This window comes from Ovis canadensis, chromosome 25 (assembly GCF_042477335.2).
Source record: "Ovis canadensis isolate MfBH-ARS-UI-01 breed Bighorn chromosome 25, ARS-UI_OviCan_v2, whole genome shotgun sequence".
Lineage (NCBI taxonomy): Eukaryota > Metazoa > Chordata > Mammalia > Artiodactyla > Bovidae > Ovis > Ovis canadensis.
Window position 1 is genome coordinate 56494570 of NC_091269.1, and position 23766 is coordinate 56518335.

A 23766-nucleotide genomic window follows, 5' to 3' on the forward strand; every position below is an offset into this window, starting at 1 on the left:
GGGGATTGAACAAGAAAGGTGTTGGCTAATGGGGCCTAAAAATTGCCCAACGTTCTAGGGCTGCTCCCTAACCTTCTCCTTGGCCTGAATCCCTGACTCTTGCTAACAGTAGGTGGAGGGGGGCTGTTACTGGGGGATGGAGGAAGGGTAGTCTGGTCCCCCTGCCCGCCCCCCTGCCCTCGCCCCCTGCTGGGAGCCGGGTCCCCTCAGCTCTGCACCCACTAATTGGTCTCATTAGGAGGCAGGCAGGAGGCTCCAGAGGCGCCGATCCGAGCTGTGTCATCCGCTTAGCGCCCTCGCACTCCCGCCCGCGCCCCCTCCCGCCGCCGCCGCCCGGGTCTTCAGCCCTGCACTCGTCGTGAGCCTAGGGCATGCTCCACGCTCCGGAGCCCGGCCTCGGCTGCGGGGAGCCGCACCACCCGCCGGCGGAGACATGGGGCGCGGCCCGCCGGCCGTCCTGGCCCTGTGGATGCTGTTCCTCAGCCTGGGTGAGTGGCCGCAGGGTCCAGCGGGCCCCGATGGGGACGAGAAATGGGTGCCAGCTCCACCCGGGTGGACCTAGGGACAGTGCTGGACCGCTCGCTTCCAGAGTGGGGCTGGGGACGGGGACTGCGCGAGGGGAAGGGGGACCCTCGCTGTTCTTTGCTTCTTCAGAAGCAGCTTTGGCGGCTGCACTGGGGGCTGCGGGAGGGCGTCCCCACTCCCCCTGTGACCTTGGCCAGGGACCTGTCCCTCTCTGGGTCGCGGTTTCCCAGTCTGCCCACCGATGAGGCTGAAATCGGCCGCTGCCTAGGTTCCAGACACCCCAGATGGTGCGCGCCCCTGACAGCTGCAGCCCAGTCCGAGCGCACGGGAGGTGGTAGCCGCGGGACCTCGTGGGTGCGCGGGGGTCGGGGAGGGAGCCTGCCCGCCTGTGGGGCCAGACAGCGCGACCAGCGGGTGCGGAGCTGCCCCCTCGGCGCTCCCAGCTGTCCTCTGTGCTGGGTTCTCTCCCTAGCTCAGGCCAACTTCGCCCCCCACTTCTTCGACAACGGGGCGGGCAGCACCAACGGAAACATGGCCCTGTTCAGCCTCCCGGAGGACACGCCGGTGGGTGAGTAGCCCTGGCGCCTGCCCCGCCGTCTCCCAGAGGAGCGGCCCACGTTCCCCCGACACAGGGACCGAACCCGTGACTCCTCCGAACCTATCGAGAGGCCGAGCTCCAGGCGGCAGGCGCTCCCGGGCGCCCTGTTAGCGCTCTGAATCCCCCGGGGCTGTAGCGGGAAAGGTCTCCACGCAGTCGTGGAGACCCGAGCCCGGACAGTTCTAGAGATCCAGCCGCCGGCCCAGAGACGCGACCTGCCCCAAGAGGGAGACGGAGGTCCCCAGATCCGGGGCTCCTGACCCTCTGTATTTATGACCTTGAACAAAGCACTTGCTCCCAGAGCCCCAGGGCGCTAGGCTTTAAAACGGCCCAAAACAATGAATTCACTGGAATCTGCAGAGACGGGGCAGGAGGAGGGAGATTCGCAATTTCCTCTCCTTCACTGGATGGGCAGAACCCTGAGAGTAAGGACAAGCGCGTGTAAAAGGAGCACCTGCTGAGAATTCTCTGAAGAGCTAGTCCAAGCTTGGGGAACAGTGCTCCACCTTAGTGATTCCTCCCTTTTCCCTCCTCCCCCATCTCCAGTCTTGGCTCCAGGCAGAGACCCTAGCGTTAAACCCAGCAGCCCTGAAGCCCTCTGTAGTCTGTAGTCTAGATTACAATCTGTAAAGCAGTGGCTACATCTGCTAACTGATAGTCGGGAAGAATAAAGAGGAAGAGAGGGCATCCGCCAGTGCTCAGCGTGCCCCCTCTGTCTTCTTCCAGGCTCTCATGTGTACACCCTGAATGGAACAGACCCCGAGGGAGACCCTGTCTCCTACCACATCAGCTTTAACCCCAGCGCTAGAAGCGTCTTTTCAGTTGACCGCAATTCGGGAAACATCACCCTGATTGAAGAGCTGGACAGAGAGGTACGGGGACCTGGGGGGAGCGTTGCCTGCTAGGTGTGCAGACCGACCTCGGTGGGCTGGAAGGTTCCCTCAAGAGCATCCTTGGAGAGGTCTCATAAGTCACAGAAAATTCAGCCAGCAGATCAGGGCTGGTTTTAAGGGCAGGTCTGACTTGCGTAAAAGTACGTCCCTCTGTGCGCGCTGAGCCTGCGGGGGACAGGCTGTGTTTCTCTTGTGAGACCCCGTGCCAGGCAGGTGAGCCAGCTGCCGGGACCCCAGCTGTGGGGTGCTGCCAGCAGACCCCCCAGCCCAGAGAAAGGAAACAGTGGGGACACAGCAAAGGAGGTGCGACGGCTCTGCCCCAGCCTATCAACCCAGGGCAGGACCGGGGACCTCGACACCCTTCCTCACTGAGGCCCCACCGTGTCCCGGGGGAGGGTTTGAGACACCACAGACCTGGATCTCTGAGGAACCGTAGGATACAGAGCAGTGCAGCAGAGATGAAAGGGAGAAAGAGGAACATTTTTTAAAGGATGAAAAAAGGAGGACCCCTTCCTGCGTCCTCCAGCACACCAGTTAGCAACTCTCCTCATTCTAGCAAGAGGGTGCAGATTCTGTTGGCACCCAAGCCCCCTGAGTTTATGAGAACTCTTGATGGGTTAAACCCCAAACCAGGTCTCAAGCATGACCATGGCCAGAGGTAGAGGAGGAAGCTTTTGGCCACCCCGCCCTGCTCCAGGGCCCCTCTGATGTGCCCAGCTTCGGGGTCCTCAGAGCTCCTCCGACTCCCCAATCCTCACTCTGCCCTTGTGCTTCACAGAGGGAAGATGAGATTGAAGCCATTATCAGCATTTCCGATGGGCTGAACCTGGTGAGTGCACACTGCAGCCAGCAACCCCCGCCCCCAGCCTCTCCCTGGGTCTGAGCACTATGCCCTCCCCCAGGGGCTGGGGGTGGGGGCTCCCAGCTGAAGTCCAACAAGATCTGCCCCAGTGAGCTCATAGGAGAGAGGGGACGGAAGGGAGAGACTGGGAAGAGACAGACCTGCCTGCTGCCCTTCTGCCGACGGAGCACCCCCACATTCCGCAAGCAGCGTCTCCTCAATCCTTCCCTCTCCTCCGACCTGGCTCTTGGCTCCATCCTCATCGCACAGGCTGAATACCTGGGCATGCATCCCTCCTCCTTGCCTCTTCCTCCATAGCCTCCACTTTCACCAACCCCTTTTTAGTGCTTCTCAGATAATCCCAGGGGCTCCCCTCCCTCCAAGGCTCCAGACCCCAATCTGAAGCCGCCACTGTGCAACACAGTCCTGCCTGGCCACAGTCCCCCGGCTCAGAAGATGCTGCCAGCTGCTCCCCACTGCCCTCGGGATGGAGTCCTAGTTTCAGACTGGCATTCGGAACACCCTCAGCCTCAACCACCTTCTCTCCCACATTCGCCCTACCTGCTGTCTAGCCCTAAATCTGCTTCCGTTCTGTTCTCTGAACTCACCAGGCCTTTCACTTCGCCTTTGGCCCGTGCTTCTTCCTGACATACCTTCCGCCCCCTTTTCCCTCTCACCCACAAATGGCTTGCTTCCCAGGCCCCCCTGGTGTCCTCCACTAGGCTGGGTCACATGCCTCTTCTCTGAGCCTCTGGATGCAGCCGCCTAGACTGGTGCCTTTAGCTAGGTTGGGGGGCACAGTGCCCCCAGAGTCGTGCAGTGCAGGCCCTTGCCCTCAGCGGCCAGCATGTTGCTGTTGTCAGGCTGAATGATAACACGCTTGGACATGCTGATCTTTGCCCACCACTCCACCCTGCAAATTTCACACCGTCAGACAGAGCACAGTGCTTGGCATCAAGTAGTTGCTTAATAATAATATGCGCTTCATGAATGACGAAAGAGGGAAGGGAGAGGGAAGAAGGGAAGGAGGGAGGGGCAGAGACTGCACCTGGGCTGGTAGAGGACATTCTCCTTTATCAGAAGGTCTCACTCTCCCAGCTCCTGTCCCCTTTGCCTCTTTGCAGGTGGCAGAAAAAGTCACGATCCTAGTTACTGATGCCAATGACGAGGCGCCCAGGTTTATCCAGGAGCCCTACGTTGTCCAGGTTCCCGAGGTGAGCGAGGGGCCCCCGAGCAGTGTTGATGCCCTCCCACCCAGACCTGTGGCCTGTCCTCTGGACTGACCTGTGACCTGGCCAAGGGGAGCCGGGCACTGGAGGGAAGAGCCCCTCCATCACTCACTAACCTCACCCCTCCCCTCTGTGTCCTCCCCCTCACCTCCACTGCCATCCCCTCATACATTCATTATTATTCCAAAGGAACGTTTATGTACCATTTTCCATTAGAATTATAGTGTACTCTTATTGTGAAAGTGTGAAATATACAGAAAAGTAGAAATATAAAGAGTTTAAAAAGCCACTCTTAATCCATCCAGCTTGAGACAACATTGTTAAATTTGGGGCTATTTCCTTCTCGTCAGTCCTGTGATTACAGGTTCCTGTTTTCCGTTTGTTTTACATAGTTGTGACTACTAAACATATGCTTTCTGCAGTCTCTTTCACTTAATTTATAACATAAGCGTGAAGTTGTAATCGTGAAGTTGGGGTACCTAACATTTTAATAGCTTTCCTTTAATAGCATATTCCAGCATTTACTAAACTGTTCCTTTATGTCTGGATATTAAAGGTGCTGTAAATTGTTGCCATCGTAAGAAACATCAAACTCTGAACTTAAAAGTTCCTTTTCTCTAATGGGAATGATTTGAAATTGCTAGGTCAAAGCATGGGTACATGTGAGGTGTTGTCAGATTGACTTTCCAGAATGGAACTTGTTTGCCTTTACCCTGGAATGCGGGAAAGGGTATGTCTCCTGGTTCCTGGTCCACACTGGGGATTTTGCAGCTTTAAATGTCTGCTAACTCAGTGGAGAAAGCTATTCTTTTTGGCTCTAAGCTGCACATGTGTGAGCCCTGGTGATACTGAATATGCCCTTGTTTATGAACTATTTCCAGTCATTTCATATTTAAACGCTCCATCTGTTGGGAGCCCTAGAGTTTTCTTTGCTCTTTCCCTGAAGCTGTTTTCGGAAGGAGGATGTCTGTTTGTTCCCCTCTCCTGACCCCACGTGGACTCCAGAGTCTCCTCCACCAAGGCCCCTGCTCCTGTTCATGCTCCCTGGGTCAGTGACCGCCTTTCACCTGTTTTTAGGCCTCACTCCCCTGACCCCACCTTCCCATGCTCCCACACCCCAGCTCCCTGAGCTCCTGTCACTGCTCCTGAGACTGACCCTCTGTGGCTGTGGCCCCGCAGGACACACCTTCTGGGAGCAGTCTCGCCAGGGTCCATGCAGTGGACAGGGACACCGGCTCTGCAGGGAGCGTCACCTACTTCCTGAAGGTAAGGTGGGGTGCTCAGGAAACAGCCAGGGGCCTGGGCTGGTGGGGACACCTGGGTGGCCTCCACCGCCATCTGTCAGGTCCATGCCTCAAAGATTCCCAAAGATGATCAGAAATGGTGCGTCCGATTCCAGCGAGGTCTCAGTTCACTCAGACGTGGGACCGAGCGGGGACTGGAGACTGGCCTGAGCAGAAGCCGTCTTCCCCTGACTGGCACATCCTGGCTCCCGTTAAGTTGACCTGCCTTCCTTTCCCCAGATTTCAGGACCCTCACCTCACCACCGGCCAGTCCCTTCCCCAGGAGATGACCTGGGCATTTGGTACCCACACAGAGTAAAAGAAACTTGTCTGGGCCTAGAATTGTCAAGAGGAAAAAGGGAAGGGGAGGCAGCTCTCAGGAGGAGCAGAGCCGTGACACCCCCTCCCCGCCCTTGTCCATCCAACGCACTCTGTTAAAGGCAGAGACCCCACCCCATGTCGCCTGCCTCTCCGCCAGCTCCTCCAGAACCCACTGCCCTCCCGCCACAGCTGCTGTTTCCGCAGCTCCTCCTCTTCCCTCCACTTTTAATCTCTTGCTTTCACAATTTTCAAGGTAGTGTAGCTCGGTGGTTAGAAACCCTGGAAACCCCCCCTGGGCTCCACGGGTTCTGGAGAGATCCCACCACTTCCCCCGCACACGGGTTCAGCCATTATGTGACTTTCCCTGATCAGCTCCCTCACGCACCGAGTGGGAAAGATAAAAGCACACCCTCACGGGATTGTGAGGACTGTGTGTGCGCGCGCCAAGTCGCTTCACTGCAACCCCGTGGGCTGTAGCCCGCCAGGCTCCTCTGTCCATAGGATTTTCCAGACAAGAATCCTGGCGTGGGTTGCCATGCCCTCCTCCAGGGGGTCTTCCTGAACCAGGGACGGAACCTGGGTCTCCCACGTCTCCTGCACTGGCAGACGGATTCTTTACCACTAGTGCCTCCTGTGAAGCCCGTTGTGGGGATTAAACCCATGAGAAGCTCCAGCAACAGCTCTTGACCCACAGTGACCCCGCCTTCAGATCAGAGACCACCTCCTGCTCCCACTTGACCTTCGCCACCCCCACCCAGATGCTGCCTGGCTGACCCACAGTCACTTAATGGTGGGGCTGGAAGATCCTGAAGGTTCTCTCTGTCTCTACGGCTTTCAGTCCACACCTCCTCTAGGTTAGAGCATGCTGCTGAGGTTTCCACCTGGGAACTCTGGGCCAGAGTTTAGCCCCGAGCTGGGCCCGGTTGTTTTCCAGCTGAGGCCGAGAGAAAACCTGAGGCCCTGCTGGAACATCTTGGTTGGACTGAGGGAGGGGGTGGGGAAGGCCTGAGCTCCAGGAAGGGGGACTCTGCCGACAGGAAAGCCTGAGTGCCCTGAAGTTGCACCTCAGCCCCTAGGTCCTAGTTCCTGTGACAAAGGATGGTGGAGACTCCCTTTCAGTAAGCAGAGCGGGTGCTCCTGGGGCCGGCCTGGGCCCCGCCCCAAGGCCCAGCCTGCCCTCGCTCTTACAGAATCCGCACCCCTCCGAGTTCTCCGTGGACCGCCACAGCGGGGTGCTGCGCCTCCAGGCCGGGGCCACCCTGGACTTCGAGAAGGCCCGGGCCTACTTCCTCACTGTGGTTGCCAAGGTAACAGGAAGGGAGGACTGGGAGCATCCCGGCAGTCCTCAGCCTCCATCGGGGGAAGCTGCCCTTGGATGGGAGCAGTTAGGTTCTATGATGGAGGGGACAGATGGCACCACGGAGGCGGGAGTGGGGCTGCCGCTGCTCGGGATCTGGGTTGAGCGGACCCTGCCGGACAGACATATTCTTCGGGGACGCTGGTGTCTGTGAGCCGGAGAGGGCATATTCCCTCCCGGGAGAGGGCGTCCGCCCCTCAGGACTGACCGGCCAGCCTCCCCTCTGTAGGCCCAGTGGCCACGCCCTCACATCCCACACAGCCTGGCCTTTGGGCACCTCCGTTTCTCTGTCCAGGCTCGCCCATCCTGCCTCTGCCTCTCTGTGTGACCAGTTACCCACTCTGAGCCTCAATTTCCTCATCTGCCCACCCCAAAACTTGACTAAATTCCTCATATTTCTGAAGTGTGTGGTGTAGGGTTTGCAGCTCAGCAGGTGCTCAAATCAAGTGACTGCTCTTCCCCTCAAGGGCAGAAAACCCCAGCCTTCCTTCTAAGCCCCTGGTTTTCTTCTCCAGGAAAGTCCCTGCTGGTCATATAGGCCACAGGGCAGCCCCCTCAGTCTCTGTCGGGAGGCTTGAGCCAGCCCTGCCTGCCAGTTGCCCCGTGAGGGCTGGCTTGGCAGGTGCACACTTCCATGATGTACCCTCAGGCATGGGCCCACCTCATATTCTTTGAAGATTCTCAGGAGACTTTGCGGCTGGGCTCCTGGCTGAGAGGAGAGATTTTGGTTCTGACCGTCTCCTCCTCTGCTCCTCTTCAGAGATGATTTCCCTGGAGAGAAACCTAACTAACCCTCTTTCCAAAGGAACGCTTTTGAGCACCTGCTGCGCACTGGCTGAAGACCTTCATGCATTATCTCATTTAATTTTCCTAACACCCATAGGAGGGGGAAGATTATCTCTAAGGGGCATAGACGCCCACAGAAACAGGGAGGGCCGCTGGCCTCGAGGCCAGTCAGTGGCAGGAGCCAGATTCCATGGGAGTCTGCTCAACTCTGGAGCCCAACCTCTCTTCCCTCTCTGATTCTTCTGCAGGATGGTGGGGGAAAGCTGCGAGGGGCCGACGTGGCGCTCTCAGCCACCACCGAGGTCACGGTCAACGTGGAGGACGTGCAGGACATGGCCCCTGTCTTCGTGGGCACGCCATACTATGGCTATGTGTACGAGGACACCCTTCCGGTGGGTAGCTGCACCCCTCAACCCATGCACCTCCAGATCCCTCCCGCCCTGTCCTTTGCACTGCCCAAGGGTCCCCCGGTGGAGATGGTTAGGCTCAGCCCAGACTCGCTCACCTCACATGGAGGCCAGTTCTGGACTCACTGACTCAGGCCGCACACAGGCCGTTTTGCACTGGGAAGTGTAAGGGGGAAGAGGAAGCTGCTCGTGTGTGGAGCACCTCTTGGGTGCCAGGGCTGTGCCAGGCATGTCTTCACTCATCCACACTTACCCCAGCCTGGCTGCAAGTGTCAGCCCTGCAAAAGGGCTGTGAAGAGAGGCTGGGAGGAGAGCTGATGGTCTGGTTTAGAGGCGGCCTTTCCTGCACCTTATACAGGAGGTGAGGTGCCAAAGTTTTGCTTCCTTTCCTCCAAGCCAGTAGCCTGAGGCCCCTTGGGCCAGTAGTTCTCCCGCAGTTTGCTGCTGAATCACCCTTGTCAGACATCACATGCAGGCCCAGGTCAAAGGCTGTCTTCAGCCTCTGCCCCTTTTGGTCTCTCAATTTCCAGCCCTGGGCCTGGCATCCGAGGGCTGGCCTGCCCTCCACCCAGGAGCCAGCAACGTCCTTTACTCAGCCCAGCCTGTCTCCCCACCCCACTCTTTTGCCATCGCCTGACATGTGTCCATGGGCACAATGCCCCTCGTCTTTCTCAACTCAGCCCAGGTGCCACTTTCCCCTCTATGGGGCACCCATGTGTTACTATGTCCCCCAACCAGACCATGAGCTCCCAGCCAGCAAGGGCCAGGCTGGAGTCAACTCTCACATAAGCTAAGCTAAGTCACTTCAGTCGTGTCCGACTCTGTGCTACCCCATAGACGGCAGCCCACCAGGCTCCCCCATCCCTGAGATTCTCCAGGCAAGAACAAAGGAGCGGGTTGCCATTTCCTTCTCCAATGCATGAAAGTGAAAAGTGAAAGTGAATTTGCTCAGTTGTGTCCGACTCTTAGCAACCTCATGGACTGCAGCCTACCAGGCTCCTCCGCCCGTGGGATTTTCCAGGCAAGAATACTGGAGTGGCTGGCTGCAGTTCCAGAACTCTCCGTGGAATGGAATTGCATCCTCTAGTCTCACTTCCCCAGTTTCTGATTATTTCCAACACTTGCTGAGCACCGCCCCTGTGCTGGGTCCAAGCTGAGAAACCACCTTTCCAGAAGTTGCAAGTTGAGTGGTGGAGATGGACATAGAGAGGGAAAGAGAAAGGCTGGGCTTCCCCCATGGGGGCCGTAGGGCAGAGCAGGGGGAGGCCCAGAATGTCCTGCTGAGGAGCTAAGGGGGAAAGAGGTGCTAGGAATGAGGGGAGAGGACAGTCAGGAAGCAGCCATGAGCATGGGTAGGCCTCTGGGTGAAGGGTCTGCATAGGGAGGTCAGGAGAGGGTGGCAGGCAGGGCTTGAACAGGGCTTGTCAGTTGAGACAGCTTCCCAAACCCTTCGAGCAGCCCTTGCAGCCACAGGACAAAATCCTAGTTCCTGGACTTTGCACTGGACCCCCTCTGCCTGGCCCCTCTCCCGGCTCTCCCTTCAGGCCCCTTTGAAGGCCAGAGACAGAAGAAGCAGCAGGTGTGAGGCTGGAGGGGGGGCAAGAGAGGTGAGGCCTGAGGGTGGTGTGTGGGGAGGGAGGCGTGTAAGACGTGTGAGGAGGAGGCCCAGGTGGGAGCCCTGAGTGTCCCTGGGCAGCTACGTGCCAACCCACGTGGCGGGCAAGCAGTGGGGAGCAGGCTGTCCCTCCAGCCCTGGGAGGCCAGGGGACTATGAGCTTACTGCCGAGCAAGGATGGGGCCTGGCAGAGGCCTGACTCTCGAGTGTGGTGGCCCCTCCCCTCTGTGATGGGAGCAGTATCTGGGGAAGGGAGAACCCCAGCACCCCACCACCCCCGACGTTGGCCTCAGTCAGCTCCTGTTCCTCCCAGGGCTCAGAGGTCTTGACGGTGGTTGCCATGGATGGAGATCAGGGCAAACCCAACCGCGTTCTCTACAGTCTGGTGAATGGTGAGTCTGGGGCGCATTGCTGGGCTGTAGGTACACATCCCTGGACAAGCAGGGTGAGATCCCCAGTCTCTCTGGGTCCCAGTTTCCTCATCTATAGGCCAGAAGGACAAGGTGCATGGAAAGTAGAGGCTGGGTCCCTCCAGGAGGCTGCACGTCTCATTGGGCATCTGCTCTTGGCCCTGCTTGTCGTTGTTTCCAGTAACAGGGAGCGGCGCGTTGGGTGGGGAGGGGCAGTGGCATTACTGAACGCAACACAGGCAGCGCCAGGCCATGTTCCCACACACTCATGGGTGTATGCTTATGATAGGAAAGGGTGGCAAGCTTTCTGACACTCTAAATTGCTATGGTTTTTTCTCATTCCTTTAAATGTTTTGGCTTAGAGCATATTATTGAATTAAGTGAATTAAATACAGTGATGATTCAGGGTGTCCCTACTACTCACCCTGTGTATGGATGAGAAAACTGAGGCTCAAAGAAGCTAAATCATCCCAAGTTCCCATTGGGCTTGAGTCTGCTGCCTCCTTCCACAATTGGGCAACAACTGAGCAGGAGGAGCCAGCTCAGGGAGGGCTCTTCAGCCCTCAGTAGCCGGCACCCTCCAGGGGCCACCACACCTGGTGCCTGGCCCCACACACGTGCACACGCCTCCATGCCCTCACTCAGATACCATCACTTCCTCTGACCCTGTCCCTGGGACATGCCTGCTGCACACTCCCCTTCCAGCAGCTCACACACGTGCACACATGCCCACCGTCACAGACAGGCTTCTCGCCCAGGCACGCAGACCCCTGACTGCCTTCCCTCCCCTCCACAGCTGCAAGCCTGCACACACCTACCAAGCACCCAGCCCACCCCGTCTCCCCGCCCATCTTCTTGCCTCTCCTTCTCCTCCTTCTCCTCCTCCAGTCTTTCTCTTCCTTCTTTCCATTATTTTCTCTCCTCCCTTCCCCTTTTCTTATCTCCCTCCCTTTGTACCTCTTTATTTCTCCTTTCTCTTTCCATCACACCTACCCACACATGCATGCATGAGAGAAGCAAAACACTAGGGAACCTGGGAGCCGGAAAGTAGTGACTTGAAGCCCCAGCTCTGCGCTCACCGTGTAGCCTAAGACAAGTTACTGAGCCCCTCTGAGCTCAGCTTCCTCACTGGCAAGACACAGAGATACGGGAGACTTGAATGAAATACCCTGTGAGGCCTGGCACAACTCCCCTGCGCCACCGTGTGGTCTTGTTCAGAACTGCAGGGCACATCTCTCTGTGACAGGAAGTGATGGAGCCTTTGAAATTAATGAGACATCTGGAGCCATCTCCGTGACGCAGAGCCCTTCCCAGCTCCGGAGAGAGGTGTATGAGCTGCATGTACAGGTACCTCCCTCCATCTTGGCCTTCTCCACCAGAGGTGATAAGACCCTGACCCCCACTCCTTACCCCTCAGGGCCCACGGTCAGGGGGAGGATCTAGACATTGTTTCAGGGAACACCTGCAAGAGGTGGCAGCTGGTGTGGGGAGCTGGGACAAGGCAGAGAAGGGAGGGTGGGAGCAGCAGTGCCTCGAACGTAGGTAGGACCCGGGAAGCAGAGAGGTGTGGGGAGCATTGGTTGGTTGGGGCAGGCGGAGGCATTGCAAGCAAGGGAAGCTTAGTGAGCCAATGAGGAGCAAGTGGGACCTGAGCCAGGAGTCCACATCAGCCTGTAATGGAGAAACAGTTGGACCCCAAGTTGGGGGACAGAGGAGCAAAGGCTCTCAATACAGGTATGGACTTTTCCTGCAATGGGGCCAGCTTTGTGTCCATGCAACCTGTGTGATTACGCAGGGACCGCAATTGGACGTGCCCCGCACTGGGCTTAATGCTTTGCTCTTGCTGTCTTGAAATTCTTAGCAATTTTCTAACAAGGGGCCAGCTCGTTTCGTTTTTCACTGAGCCTGCAAACTATATAGCTAGTCCTGCCCAAGAGCAGTGAAAAGCCGTGGAAAGGTTTTGAACAGGATCGGAGTCTTGTAAAAGCTCACTCTGACTGCTCACTAAACTAGAGGGATTCTCAGATTCAGAGAGCTTGGCAAACAAAGGTTTCCAGGGCCCACTACGGGGGATAGGAATGCAGTGTCTCTGGGGGAAACCCAGGACTCTGCATGTTTCGAGCTCCCAGGTGATTCTGGCACTAGTCCCGGCCTGGCATCTGAAAACCCTGGTCCCAACTCGGGTTTGAAGGGAATCAGATGAGGAGCAGGGCAGCAGACCCATCAGCCCAGGTGGTAGATGGCAAGGGCCCACGGGGGTGAGGGAAGGTGGGATGGGAAAAATGGACAGGCTGCGAACTATGAAGGAGGCAGACACCACAGAACGTGGCTGTGAGGGGTCAGGGAGAGGAGAGGGAGGGAAGAAGCCGGTGTAGATCCTCACCATCAGAAACCCAGGAGGGAGGCAAGTTGAATAGGACAGGCATGATGCGTTTTGGTGCCTCGGGGACATTCAAGTTGAAAATCCACACCTAAGTGTACAGGTTTGAGCTTCAGACAACATCCACGTGCAGGTAGCTGTGAAAGGCTAGGAGGGAATGAGACCACCCAAAGGAGGGCGGTGCGGAGAGAGGCGCCACTAGCTGGGAACACCACTGCTGGAGCACCCTGACCAAGAGGGAGGAAGGGGGAGGAGCAGGTGAAGGAGAGATGGGGTCAAGGCCAACCTGCAGTGTGGAGTCGCATTAGCCGAGGGGACGGAGCACGCTGGAGGGTGAGGGAGAGTGGCCGTGCCACGTGCAGTGTGGGGATCAGCGTGAAGCGTCTGACTTGGGGACAGGCCAACAGCTGAGTGGGAGGAGTGAAAAGGAGGCGGAGGAATAAGTTCTAGAAAAGAAGAGTGGGACTTCCCTGCTGGCCCAGCGGCGGGGACTCCACCCTTCCCATGCAGGGGTCATGGGTTCCATCCCTGGTCAGGGAAGTTCCGAATGCCTTGGGATGTGGCCAAAAATAAATAAATAAATATTTTTTTAATTATTAAAAAGAAGAGTTATGAAGCAGCTGGTATATGACAGAGTGGAGTCTGGGAGGGTGATTAGAGGACGGTAAGTTGAAGGCCAGAGCCTGCTTATAGGAAGGGGGGAGGAAGCCCTTCTAGGCCTCATGTGCTATTTGCCACATGCCCATGAGGCACCTGTGGACACTCAGCCCCGGCTTGCAGGCTGCGCTAGTCAGCCACTGCTGCCTCACCACACCTGTCTTCCCTGCAGCCTCCCCCTGGCAAGTGGACACAAGGGCAGAATATGGCAGAGCTAGGGTTTGACCCTATGTCTGGCTACAAGAAGAGGGCGGTATGATGCGGTGGAGAGAGCGCTAACTAAGGGATCAGACGCATCTTCTAGTCCAGCTGTGTGACCCCCGGTGACCACCTGACCCCTCCCGCCTCATCGTAAAACAGGGCTAGTGATAGCACTGTGCGAGTTTCCCAGGACTGTTGTAATGTATGACCACAAATGTGTGTAATTTAAACACTGCAGTTTAAACACACATTTAAACACTGCAGTTGCTGTGGGCAGGAATCTAGGGTCAGCTTAGCTGGGTCCTCAGGTTCAAGGTCTCTCACATGGCTGCTGACAGATATTCAGCCAAGACCGGGTTCTCACCTGAAGGCCCAACAAGGGAGGATGAGCTTCTGGGCTCACATGGTTATCGGCGGGACTTACTTCCTCTCGGGCTGGTGGACTAAGAACCGCGGTTCCTCTCCAGCTGTTGACTGGCGATCACCATTAGTTCCTCGAAACATCAGAGAAGCTGTCAACAGAGCTGTCTGCTCTGCTAAAAGACAGAAGTTATGATCTAATCTAATCACAAAATGATATTTCATCACCTCCGCTATATTCTATCAGTTTGAAGCAGGTCCCTAGGCCAAGCCACACTCAAAAAGAGGAGATTACAGGGACTTCTCTGGTGGGCCAGTGGCTAAGATTCCATGCTCCCAGTGCAGGGGGCCCAGGGTTCAATCGCTGATCAGGGAACTAGATCCCACATGCCTTGACTAAGACCTGGTACAAATAAATTTTCTTTTTTTTAAGTAAAGAGGAGATTACATGAGGGCATAGATACCAAGAAGCAGGGATCATTGGGCCATGTTGGAGTCAGCCTGCCACACAGCCATCGCCACCTGTCCCCCACCCAGGTGACTGAGGTCAGCTCTGCAGGGACTCTAGCTGCCCGGGCCATGGTGCCGGTCACCATCCGGATCGTGGACCTCAACAACCATCCACCGACATTCTATGGGGAGAGTGGACCCCAGAACAGGTTTGAGCTGTCCATGTATGAGCACCCGCCCCAGGGGGAGATCCTTCGGGGCCTCAAGATCACCGTCAATGACTCAGACCAGGTTTGTGGTCCTGCCCTCCACCTGTCTTTCTGCAAACCGCTGGGGACCGAGTCCCAAAGCTGAGCCTGCCTGAACCTTTCCTGCTGATGTCACTGGGGCTGGAGGGTCACAAAAGGAATGAGGCAAGAGTGGATAACCAAGAGAGAGAGGAGGGAGCGTAGGTAATCAGAGACCAGCTGCATGGCCTAAAGATATTCAAAATCAGTTAAAAAGAAAAGCCAGTCGGAAAAAAGCACCTCTGGAAGTTTTCCCGGCTTTTGGGGCCATTGCCCAAGGTTCAAGGCCTGGCTGGGCTATGAAGTCCTGCAAGCCATGCATGAGGCCTTAAAAGGTGAAAGCACCTCTGGGTCTGACCCACCAGACGCTGTGAACGTGTCCTGTCGCCTCCTGTGCCCAGCGCAGGGCTGGGCTTTCTATGCTTGCTTCTTCCTCGTAGTTCACTCAACTTGTCTGATTGTTGGTCACCTCTCCTAAGAATGCTTACCTCCCAGGGTCAAGGGCATGCAAAGTCCCCTTGCACAGCACAACTCTATAATGGTTTATTCTCATTCATCTTCCCTGTTTCCGCTCTCCAAACCATTGCCCAGGGAGCCAATGCCAAATTCAACTTGCGGCTGGTGGGACCTGGGGGCATCTTCCGAGTGGTCCCGCAGACGGTCCTGAATGAAGCCCAAGTCACGATCATTGTGGAGAACTCAGCTGCCATTGACTTTGAAAAGTTTAAAGTGTTGACCTTCAAGGTAAGTGACGCTGTGCACTACCTTGAACGGGGGAGGGGTGTCACAGTAGTACCTAGGTTCATCCTTGAGAGGCCTCTCGTCACCCCCTAGTCCTCCTAGCCCTACTCTTTCCCGCTGCTCCTCCTTCCGACTTGGGGAGCAGTGGGGAGAGGAAAAGTATGATACAAGAGCTCCCCTCTACTCCACAGCCTCACTGAGCTCCAGTGTCTAACTACAACTCTCCCCAGGAATGCAAGGAGGAGGGTGGTCCAAAGAAAAACCACCCATGTAATGTGCCTTGTGAACAGACTGAGAGAAAAAACTCTTTGATCATCAGGAGAGATGTTTTCTTGTTTGCACTCGACATGCCAATTGTTCTGTTAAAAACTTTAGCAAAGCATGAGAAAAGTTCCTTTGTATTTGCAATTATTCAAAATGATAAACACATAAAGTTAATGTATATTTACATAAATGTGTGAATAAATATGGAGGTTGACCCAAAAGTTCGTTTGGAATTTTCCATAAGATGTTGGATGTTGTGGAAAAATGCAAACAAACTTTTTGACCAACCCAATATTAATAAAAAGAAAAAGTACTTTGCTGCTATTAATTTAAATTGTTATAATTATTTATAGTTATACATGCATGCATATTGATTGCATCATACTTAAAAGTGAAATTCTATACAACGTTAATCAACTATACTTCAATCAATCAACCAATGAAAGTGAAATTTTAAAAGCATTCTCTGAAGTCATGAACAAAACGTGGATACCTGCTCTTACCAGTTTTGTTTAACACTGTTCCTAGAATTAAACGTTATTCCTAAATAAGAAAGGAAATAAAAGGTACAGTCATTAGAAAGGAAGAGATAAAGTTATCCTTGTTTTTAGATGATGTGATTGCTTGCTTAGAAAAATCTAAAAGAAATGATCAAAACATTGTTAGATACTGCAAAGTTGCTAACATGATGGATTACCAAGATAGGTCACAAAATCTAATAATTTTCCTGCATTCCAAAACAATAGCAATGAGAATAATGGAATTAGAGATCACTTTTATAAGAACAACTAATAGATAAAATTCCTAAGAGTTACCATAACAAGATTCAAGCATACAAATAACAAAAAATGTACAAGTTTAACAAAAAGATAAAAGAAGGCAAGAAATATAAAGACAAACCCTGTTCAAAAATGCAAATTCTCATCAGGTTAATAAAGAATCCAATGCCACTTCAATTAAGTCTTACCCAAAATTTCCTTAGGGGAGGATGTAGGGAACTTGACACAATTATACTGGCTTTTATCTGGAGAAACAAACCGATAAGAATAATCAGGGAATTTGGGGAAAAAAGAGTATGAGGCAAGAATTTGCTCTAACAGATATTAAATTATATTATGAAGCAAAATTGCTTTAAATTGAAAGCAAAAAATAATAATAATAATATACAAACCAATGGAGCAAAAGAAACTGGTTCCAATGCAAATGGCAACTATAAGGAACCAGGCATTGTGGTCAGTTGCTGGCGGTGGACGGGGTCGGGGGATGATGTTTGCCTTAGAGGTGCCCCCTGCAGGTGGCGGCAGGAATAGCTGGCTGGCAGCAGAGAAAATGGGAGGCAAGGCAGGTGGGTGCTGGGGTGATACCGAGACAGGATGGGACAGGCTCTCTGCAGAGCAACTGCCATCCAGACAAGTCTTCCTTTTCCTTCCCCAGCTCCTCGCCATTGAAGTGAGCACCCCAGAGAAGTTCAGCTCCACGGCGGATGTCGTGATCCAGCTCCTGGATACCAATGACAACGTCCCCAAGTTCACCTCCCACTACTACGTTGCCAGGATCCCCGAGAATGCCCCCGGGGGCTCCAACGTGTTGGCTGTTACAGTGGGTTGGGGGCTGCCCCAGGGACTGGGGGTGGGGTTGTGAGCCCCACTGAAGGGGGCCCTTGTGAAGTCAGACAAACCTGGGCTCCTGTTTGATTCGATAAACCCACATTCATTGGCTGTGTCCTTGGACAAGCTATGCGCCCTCTCTGAGCCTCGGTTTTTATTCTGTACAATGGGCATAACAGCACCTCACAGGATGATAGTGAGGTCATGTAATGAGAAGTAGAAGGCCTTCCAGATCTGGTTTCTCCAATGCTTTAGACCTGAGGCGAAACTAGGGCTCCAGAGCAGGCCTGCAGTTCTCCCCAGCTGGGCAACCCTCCCACCCCACCCAAATCCTTGTGTGGCCATTGAAAGCAAGAGCTGCCAACATCCCCTGACAAAGGGGCCAGGGCCACTGGGAGCTTTCTCTCTTCCAGGCCGTGGATCCAGACACAGGGCCCTGGGGTGAAGTCAAGTACTCCATTTATGGATCTGGGGCAGACCTGTGAGTAAATCCAGAAACCCAGGCAGGGCCTTGGGCAAGGGGTTTGGGAGGCTGAGGTGGGAGGAGGATCTGTGCTGAGGTCAGGAGGAGCCTGGGCCGAACGGCACCTGGGCTGGGGAGGTGAGCCTGGGGGCCGGGAATAAAGGGCAGCTGTAGAGAGCCCGAGGCAGAGGTGTGGGCATACACCTGAGGAGGTGAGTCTGAGAGAAGTGAGGTCATTACCACAACCTGGAGCTGGGGCTCATGGCCTCCGGGTCCAGGCAAGCAGTGCGGGCTAGGGAGAGGCAGGTCATGGGAGGAGCGGGAAGGGCTGTGACTCGGGTGAAGTTCCATATTGATGGTAAGTAGATGAGTGGGCCTGCCTCCCTGAGTCAGACTGGGAGGATGTGGAGAGGAACAGACGAGATGCTCCGAGAAGCTGCCCAGCGCATCGCCGCTTCTTCTTGGAGGCGGCTCCTTACTGCAGGCACGTGTGTGAGCATGTGTGCGTGCTTCTGCACACCCTTGCTGCACTCTCTGTGCCCGGCAGCTTCCTGATCCACCCGTCCTCTGGGATCATCTACACCCAGCCCTGGGCCAGCCTGGACGCTGAGGGCACTGCCAGGTACAACTTCTATGTGAAGGCGGAGGACATGGAGGGCAGGTACAGCCTGGCCGAGGTGTTCATCACGCTGCTGGATGTCAATGACCACTACCCCCAGTTTGGAAAGAGTGTCCAGGAGAAGATAATGGTGCTGGGGAGCCCAGTGAAAATTGAGGTGAGCTTCAAAAGTAGCCGAGATGTCGTCATGGCTTGGTCACTGTGCACTTGGACAACTCCAGGGCCCTCGGAGCCTGTCCTCTCCCTGCCCCGCCCCAGCGGGCTTAGGTAGCTTCCTCCTTAGTATCTCGGGCACACTGTGGGAGCCAGGCACCCATCCAGTACTGTCCGAGAGGATCTGTGGACCTGATGCTGGCAGCTTGTATATGCTTCTGGCTAGAGCCCCATGGGGACCCTCCCTTCAAGTTTTGGTCCCACGGCATTTCCCCATGTGAGTATCCGACAGGCTAGAAGCCACGACTCAGCTCAGCAGGCGGCCCAGCGTCCAGCTGCTGTATCCGGGAGCTGCTAGCCAGATGAAGATGCTGCTGCCTGCCGGGCCCCTCCACCCTCTCACCATTGACTGAAGGCTGGCCTCGCCCCTCTGTGGGCACCAACCACATGACAATGCCAGGCTCTGCGTGAGCCCCTGACTCTGGCCATTCTGGACCTGGTACTTCTGGAGTCACTGTGGCTAACTCCTCCCTGCTCCCCCCAGCAGCCACCAGCAACCCCCACACCAGCAGCCTGGCTGTTGCCCCAGAAATGCCCACTCCCTTCCTCTCTGTCCATGCTCTGCCTACCCCTGGTATGTCACTGGCCAGGTGTGAGCCTGGCACCGGTGTCTAAATGTCCATCATTCTTAGACCAAAAAAAAAAAAAAAAGCTTTGTTCCTGAAGCTGCAAGTGGCGCTGTGGCTTAAGGATTTCTTTTCAAATATCTTGGACTCCTGAAATAGGCAATGATTTTTAAGGTACTTTATATACCCCTAGTGGTTCAGATAGTGAAGAATTTGCCTGCAATGAAGGAGATCCGGGTTTGATCCCTGGATTAAGAAGATCCCCTGGAGAAGGGAATGGCACCCCACTCCACTATTGCTGCCTGGAGAATTCTATGGACAGAGGAGCCTGGCAGGCTACAGTCCATGGGACCGCAAAGAATGGACGTGGGTCACAAAGAACTGGACGTGACTTAGAGACTAACACTTTCACTTTTCACTTTCACTGTATACCCCCATGCCCACCTCCACCCAGAATTAACCTCTGAGAAAGAAGACATTATTGCCACTTTACAGATTAAGAAATGGAGGCTCGGGCAGGTTGCATGTTTGCTTGGCCTGAGCTCACCCAGCTGCCTGCCTGCTTTCACAGCACTGCTCCTCCACTGCTCTGCCTTCCCAACACGGAGAAAGCATGAACCCCGAAACCCAACAGGCTTGACTCTGGACCCAGCTCCCCTCCTTCTCCCTCTCCATCGTTACGCAAGACACTCAGCCTCCAGGCTTTTTGTTTCTTAGCGGTACTGACTTGACTAGGCTTGTTCTGAGATTGACAGCGCATGTATATAGCCAAGCACAGACCTTGGCTCATTCAATTCTTCCAGTTCCATTCACTCAAAACAGGATTAGGACCATTTCCCATCAACCCAGCAAACTGCATATGACCTGTCGGTTCAGCCAGGGGACACAAATATGACGCTCAGAGCCCAGCTCCGCCTATCCCTCCCTGTGCACAGGCCACAGACCAGGACGCAGAAGAGCCCAACAACCTACTGGACTACTCCATCACCCACGCAGAGCCGGCCAACGTGTTCGACATCAACGCACACACAGGGGAAATCTGGCTCAAGAACTCCATCCGATCCCTGGATGCCCTGCACAACATCACGCCCAATGGGGACCGCACGTGGTCCCTAGAGGTGCAGGCCAAGGACCGGGGCTCCCCATCCTTCAGCACCACGGCCTTGCTCAAGATTGACATCGTAGACACTGAGGTGAGTACGAAGCCCACGTGGAGGGTTGGTCAGAGGCCAGCTCAGGCCTCCCTGCAACGTGGCCAGAGAGAAAGTGAAGTTGCTCAGTCATGTCTGACTCTTTGCAACCCCATAGACTGTAGCCTACCAGGCTCCTCTGTCCATGGGATTTTCCAGGCAATAGTACTGGAGTGGATTGCCATTTCCTTCTCCAGGAGATCTTCCCAACCCAGGGCTTGAACCCAGGTCTCCCACGTTGTAGACAGATGCTTTACTGTCTGAGCCACCAGGGAAGTCTGTGGCGAGAAAGACCACCTTCCTCCAAAGACACCCACCCCGTGCTCACGAGACTACCTGTGCCATCCAACGCACAGGCTTTGACATCAGGTCGAAATACCGGTTTCAACCTTTGTAGCAATGTGACTTTGCTAAGTCTTTCCCCTTCCTGTGAAACAGGACTCACGACACCTCCTTCACATGCGTGTTGAAAGGCAGAAGTAAAATCATGTGTGGTTCTCAGCTCAGTGTCTGGCAGGAAGTCATCCCTTAAGAGGTTCCTAATATACTTGGGCAGATATGAACCCCCCCACCCCCATCAAAGGAAAGCAGTCCCAGCTAATATAGGAGTCCTTCATCCAATCCAGTCTGCATTGTATTTTTTCTGAGTGTGTGTGTGTTTTTTTTTAACCTGGAGTAAAGCCCATAGTTCTCATCAGATTCTCTAGGGGACGACTGACTCCAGAAAGCTTAAAAACCATCTGGCCTAAGGGAGCTCAGGGCCCCTGCTCTGTCCTGTGGGCTCCAGGCAGGAGCGGCTGAAGGCACCTCTCTTCCAGATGCTGTCGCGAGGCCCCATGGCCGCCTTCCTGATGCAGACCAAGGAGAACCCCATGAAGGCCGTGGGCGTGCTGGCTGGCATTATGGCCATCATTGTGGCCTTAACCGTCCTCATCTCCACTGCCACCTTCTGGCGCAACAAGAAGTCCAACAAGGTCCAGCCGGTGCGGCGAGTTCTCCGCAAGCGGCCCAGCCCTGCACCCCGTAGCATCCGCATCGAGTGGCTTAAGTTCCGAAGGACCAAGGCCGCTGATAAGTTTGTGCTCAAAGAGGCTCCTCCCAATGAGAACAGCAACAATAACAGCCGTGGAAGCACACCACCCCCCCAAGCCCCCGCTCCCCCTCCACCACCCAGCACGGCACCCAGCATGGGCCAGGCCCCCTGGACCGTGCCTACTGTCTCTGGCTCACTTGGCCCTCAGCAACCCCCACAACCATCACCAAAACCCAGGGCCGTGGCAAAACGCAAGGCTGTGGGAAGCCCTGCCCAGTCAGCTCTAGTCTCTGAGCTCAGGCAAAAGTTCGAGAAGAAGAATCTACATAGCAAAGCTCACTTCTAGACTGTGTCCTGTGGCCCCTCTCTCCCCACTCCAATTGCTCTGATACCTGGGCCACGCTCTTCAACTTTGCTCCTTAGGGTCACCCCTGTTTTGTACAATGGTGTAACCCCCATAACCAGGGCTCTGGACAATGCCTTGGGCAAAGGATTTCTTCCTCTGACTATGACCGCAATTGGGAAACACTTCCCCATCACCCAGCCCCTTGGCACATGTGCAGCGCTCCCCGTGCAGCAGAGGCTGGGCAGCAACAAGGAGCCAGATTGATGTCTCCTTTCTCCAACTCCAGACTTCACAGTGTCGCTTGGGTCCTGCTGGGGCCCCAGCTTTCTTAGTTCAGGAGCAGAGCCCTGGCCACATGTGACAAGGTTGACTAGCACCTGGATCCTGAAGCCTCCAGCTAAGAGCAGGAGCAGAAAAAGGCTCAGGGGCTGACTAAGGCTGAGGGTCAGCGAACCTTGCAGGCTGTGGGAAACCAAATGCAGCCAGAGGGCGAGGACGTGCTGAGAACTCTTGTCGACTGTGGGCCTGTGCCTAAAACTCATTAGAAGGTGGAGGATGGGGTCTGGGCAGAGACTGTGAGCCCCTGCTATGCCCCCTCAGGACCAGGGACACAGAGGCATAAGATGGACTCTGTGGGAGAGAGCCCTCCCCCAGCCAGGGCTGCCCTGAGCCAAGCTCCAGAGACATCCTCAGGAGCAACAGGTACCCTCAGGAGCTGTCCCACTAGAAGTCCTTGAGGAGACAGAGCAGGGCTGAGATCTGGGGAGACTTCTGTTTTTATCCAGCTCTTCTGCTCACGTGTGATAACCTTGGGAAGGCTCATCCTCTTTCTCATCTGGAAAATGAAGAACGTGAATCAGCCTTATTCATTCACAGATCTGGGATGAGGATCAAAACAAGTAGTAGTGATGAGGGCTTTAACCAAGTGCAAAGCAGCACGAATAGGAAGTATTTTTCCCCTGGCCAGTTCTCCTGGGTGCAACTCTTCCACAAAGTATTAGGAGCCTCCCAGCTGTTCTGCCAAGCACCCACAGGGGGCGCTGTGCTAGGGGTAGGGTGCTGCCACTGATCCAAGATGGCTGGAGCTGGACCATGCCGTAGCTTCCCTTCCACCTCCCCCCAGCTACATCCCCCATGTAGCCCAGGCCAGCCGTTGTCAGAAAGAACCAGAGCTGGGCCGCACAGCCAGCCAAAGCTCCATCTTGCCAAGATGACGAAAACGAGTTCCCAAGAGGGAGAGTGATTGCCAGAGGTCACAGACGTTTGGCGGCAGGAACCTGGTTTGAGGGCTCAGGGCTCCATAGCACGTCCCTCTAGTCGGACCGCACCTCCTCCGCTTGTGACCACCGCCCCCAACAGAGACGACGTGCAAGCTTCATTTAATGAAAGAAGTTCCATCTGACTTTAAGGACACTTGGCCAAGAAGAAATACAGATATGTGCCTAGAGAGAGAAACAGAACAGTTCCTTGCATTTCACTCCACTCACTCAGAACCCCTCTAGGATATGTGTGTGAATTTAACCACAGATGGTATGCATATGTGGTTTTCCTGATTTCTGAGTTGGTGTGTGGAGGTGTTACTCAGATGAGCTGGTGTGCAGGCTCCTTGCTGGGGTTTCTGCGGTCCGCAACCCAGGGTGTATTAACAGCTGGGCTCTAACAAACTAGGAGCCCAGTCTCAATAAGTGGGTATGGGTTTCAAGACTAGGTTGGATCATGTTTGCCCTTCACAGAGAATGCAGCATCCTTACAACTTGCATGTGGTCAACCTTTTTTGTAAATGATCAATAAAATCTGTTAACCAAAAGCCAACCTGACCTCCAGCTCCCTGCCTTTTAAAAAAAAAAAAATTCTGCCACTCCTGCAGCATGCAGGATCTTAGTTTCCCAGCCAGAGGTCACACCTGTGCCCCTGCATGAGAACAGAGAGTCTTAAACACTAGACCACCAGGGAGGTCCCTCTGGATCCCTGTCCAACATCAGTGTTAGCTGACTTGTAGAGGCCAATCTTCCTGATAGCCAAGATCAGAGCTGCCCCTTGGTTCTTTTACCGGGTCCATCCCCCAACCCCCAGACCTGGCTGTAGGAGGCTGCAAAAGTTTTTCCAAATTGCCATGCATACATC

The 23766-nt window shown here is 54.9% G+C and overlaps 1 protein-coding gene across 1 annotated transcript; it reads left to right on the top strand.

Moving 5' to 3' along the window:
- Positions 1–244: 244 nt before the first annotated feature.
- On the top strand, positions 245–23454 carry CDHR1 (cadherin related family member 1). The gene is made up of 17 exons (XM_069572259.1): positions 245–488; positions 998–1093; positions 1850–1995; positions 2795–2845; positions 3982–4071; positions 5266–5352; positions 6881–6997; positions 8082–8225; positions 10169–10247; positions 11512–11612; positions 14401–14604; positions 15192–15344; positions 17040–17204; positions 17626–17693; positions 18223–18451; positions 20009–20266; positions 21082–23454. Exons 1-17 carry the CDS (start codon positions 434–436, stop codon positions 21640–21642), a joined length of 2604 nt encoding a protein of 867 aa, XP_069428360.1. The 5' UTR covers positions 245–433; the 3' UTR covers positions 21643–23454.
- Positions 23455–23766: the final 312 nt, after the last annotated feature.

What these genes read in the sequence shown, in the direction of transcription:
- CDHR1 (XM_069572259.1), top strand. Translation starts at nt 434, where the DNA reads ATGGGGCGCGGCCCGCCGGCCGTCCTGGCCCTGTGGATGCTGTTCCTC. An exon ending in CCCGGAGGACACGCCGGTGG is followed by an intron (nt 1,094 to 1,849) that starts GTGAGTAGCCCT and finishes GTCTTCTTCCAG; the next exon opens with GCTCTCATGTGTACACCCTG. An exon ending in CCAACGTGTTGGCTGTTACA is followed by an intron (nt 17,205 to 17,625) that starts GTGGGTTGGGGG and finishes TCTCTCTTCCAG; the next exon opens with GCCGTGGATCCAGACACAGG.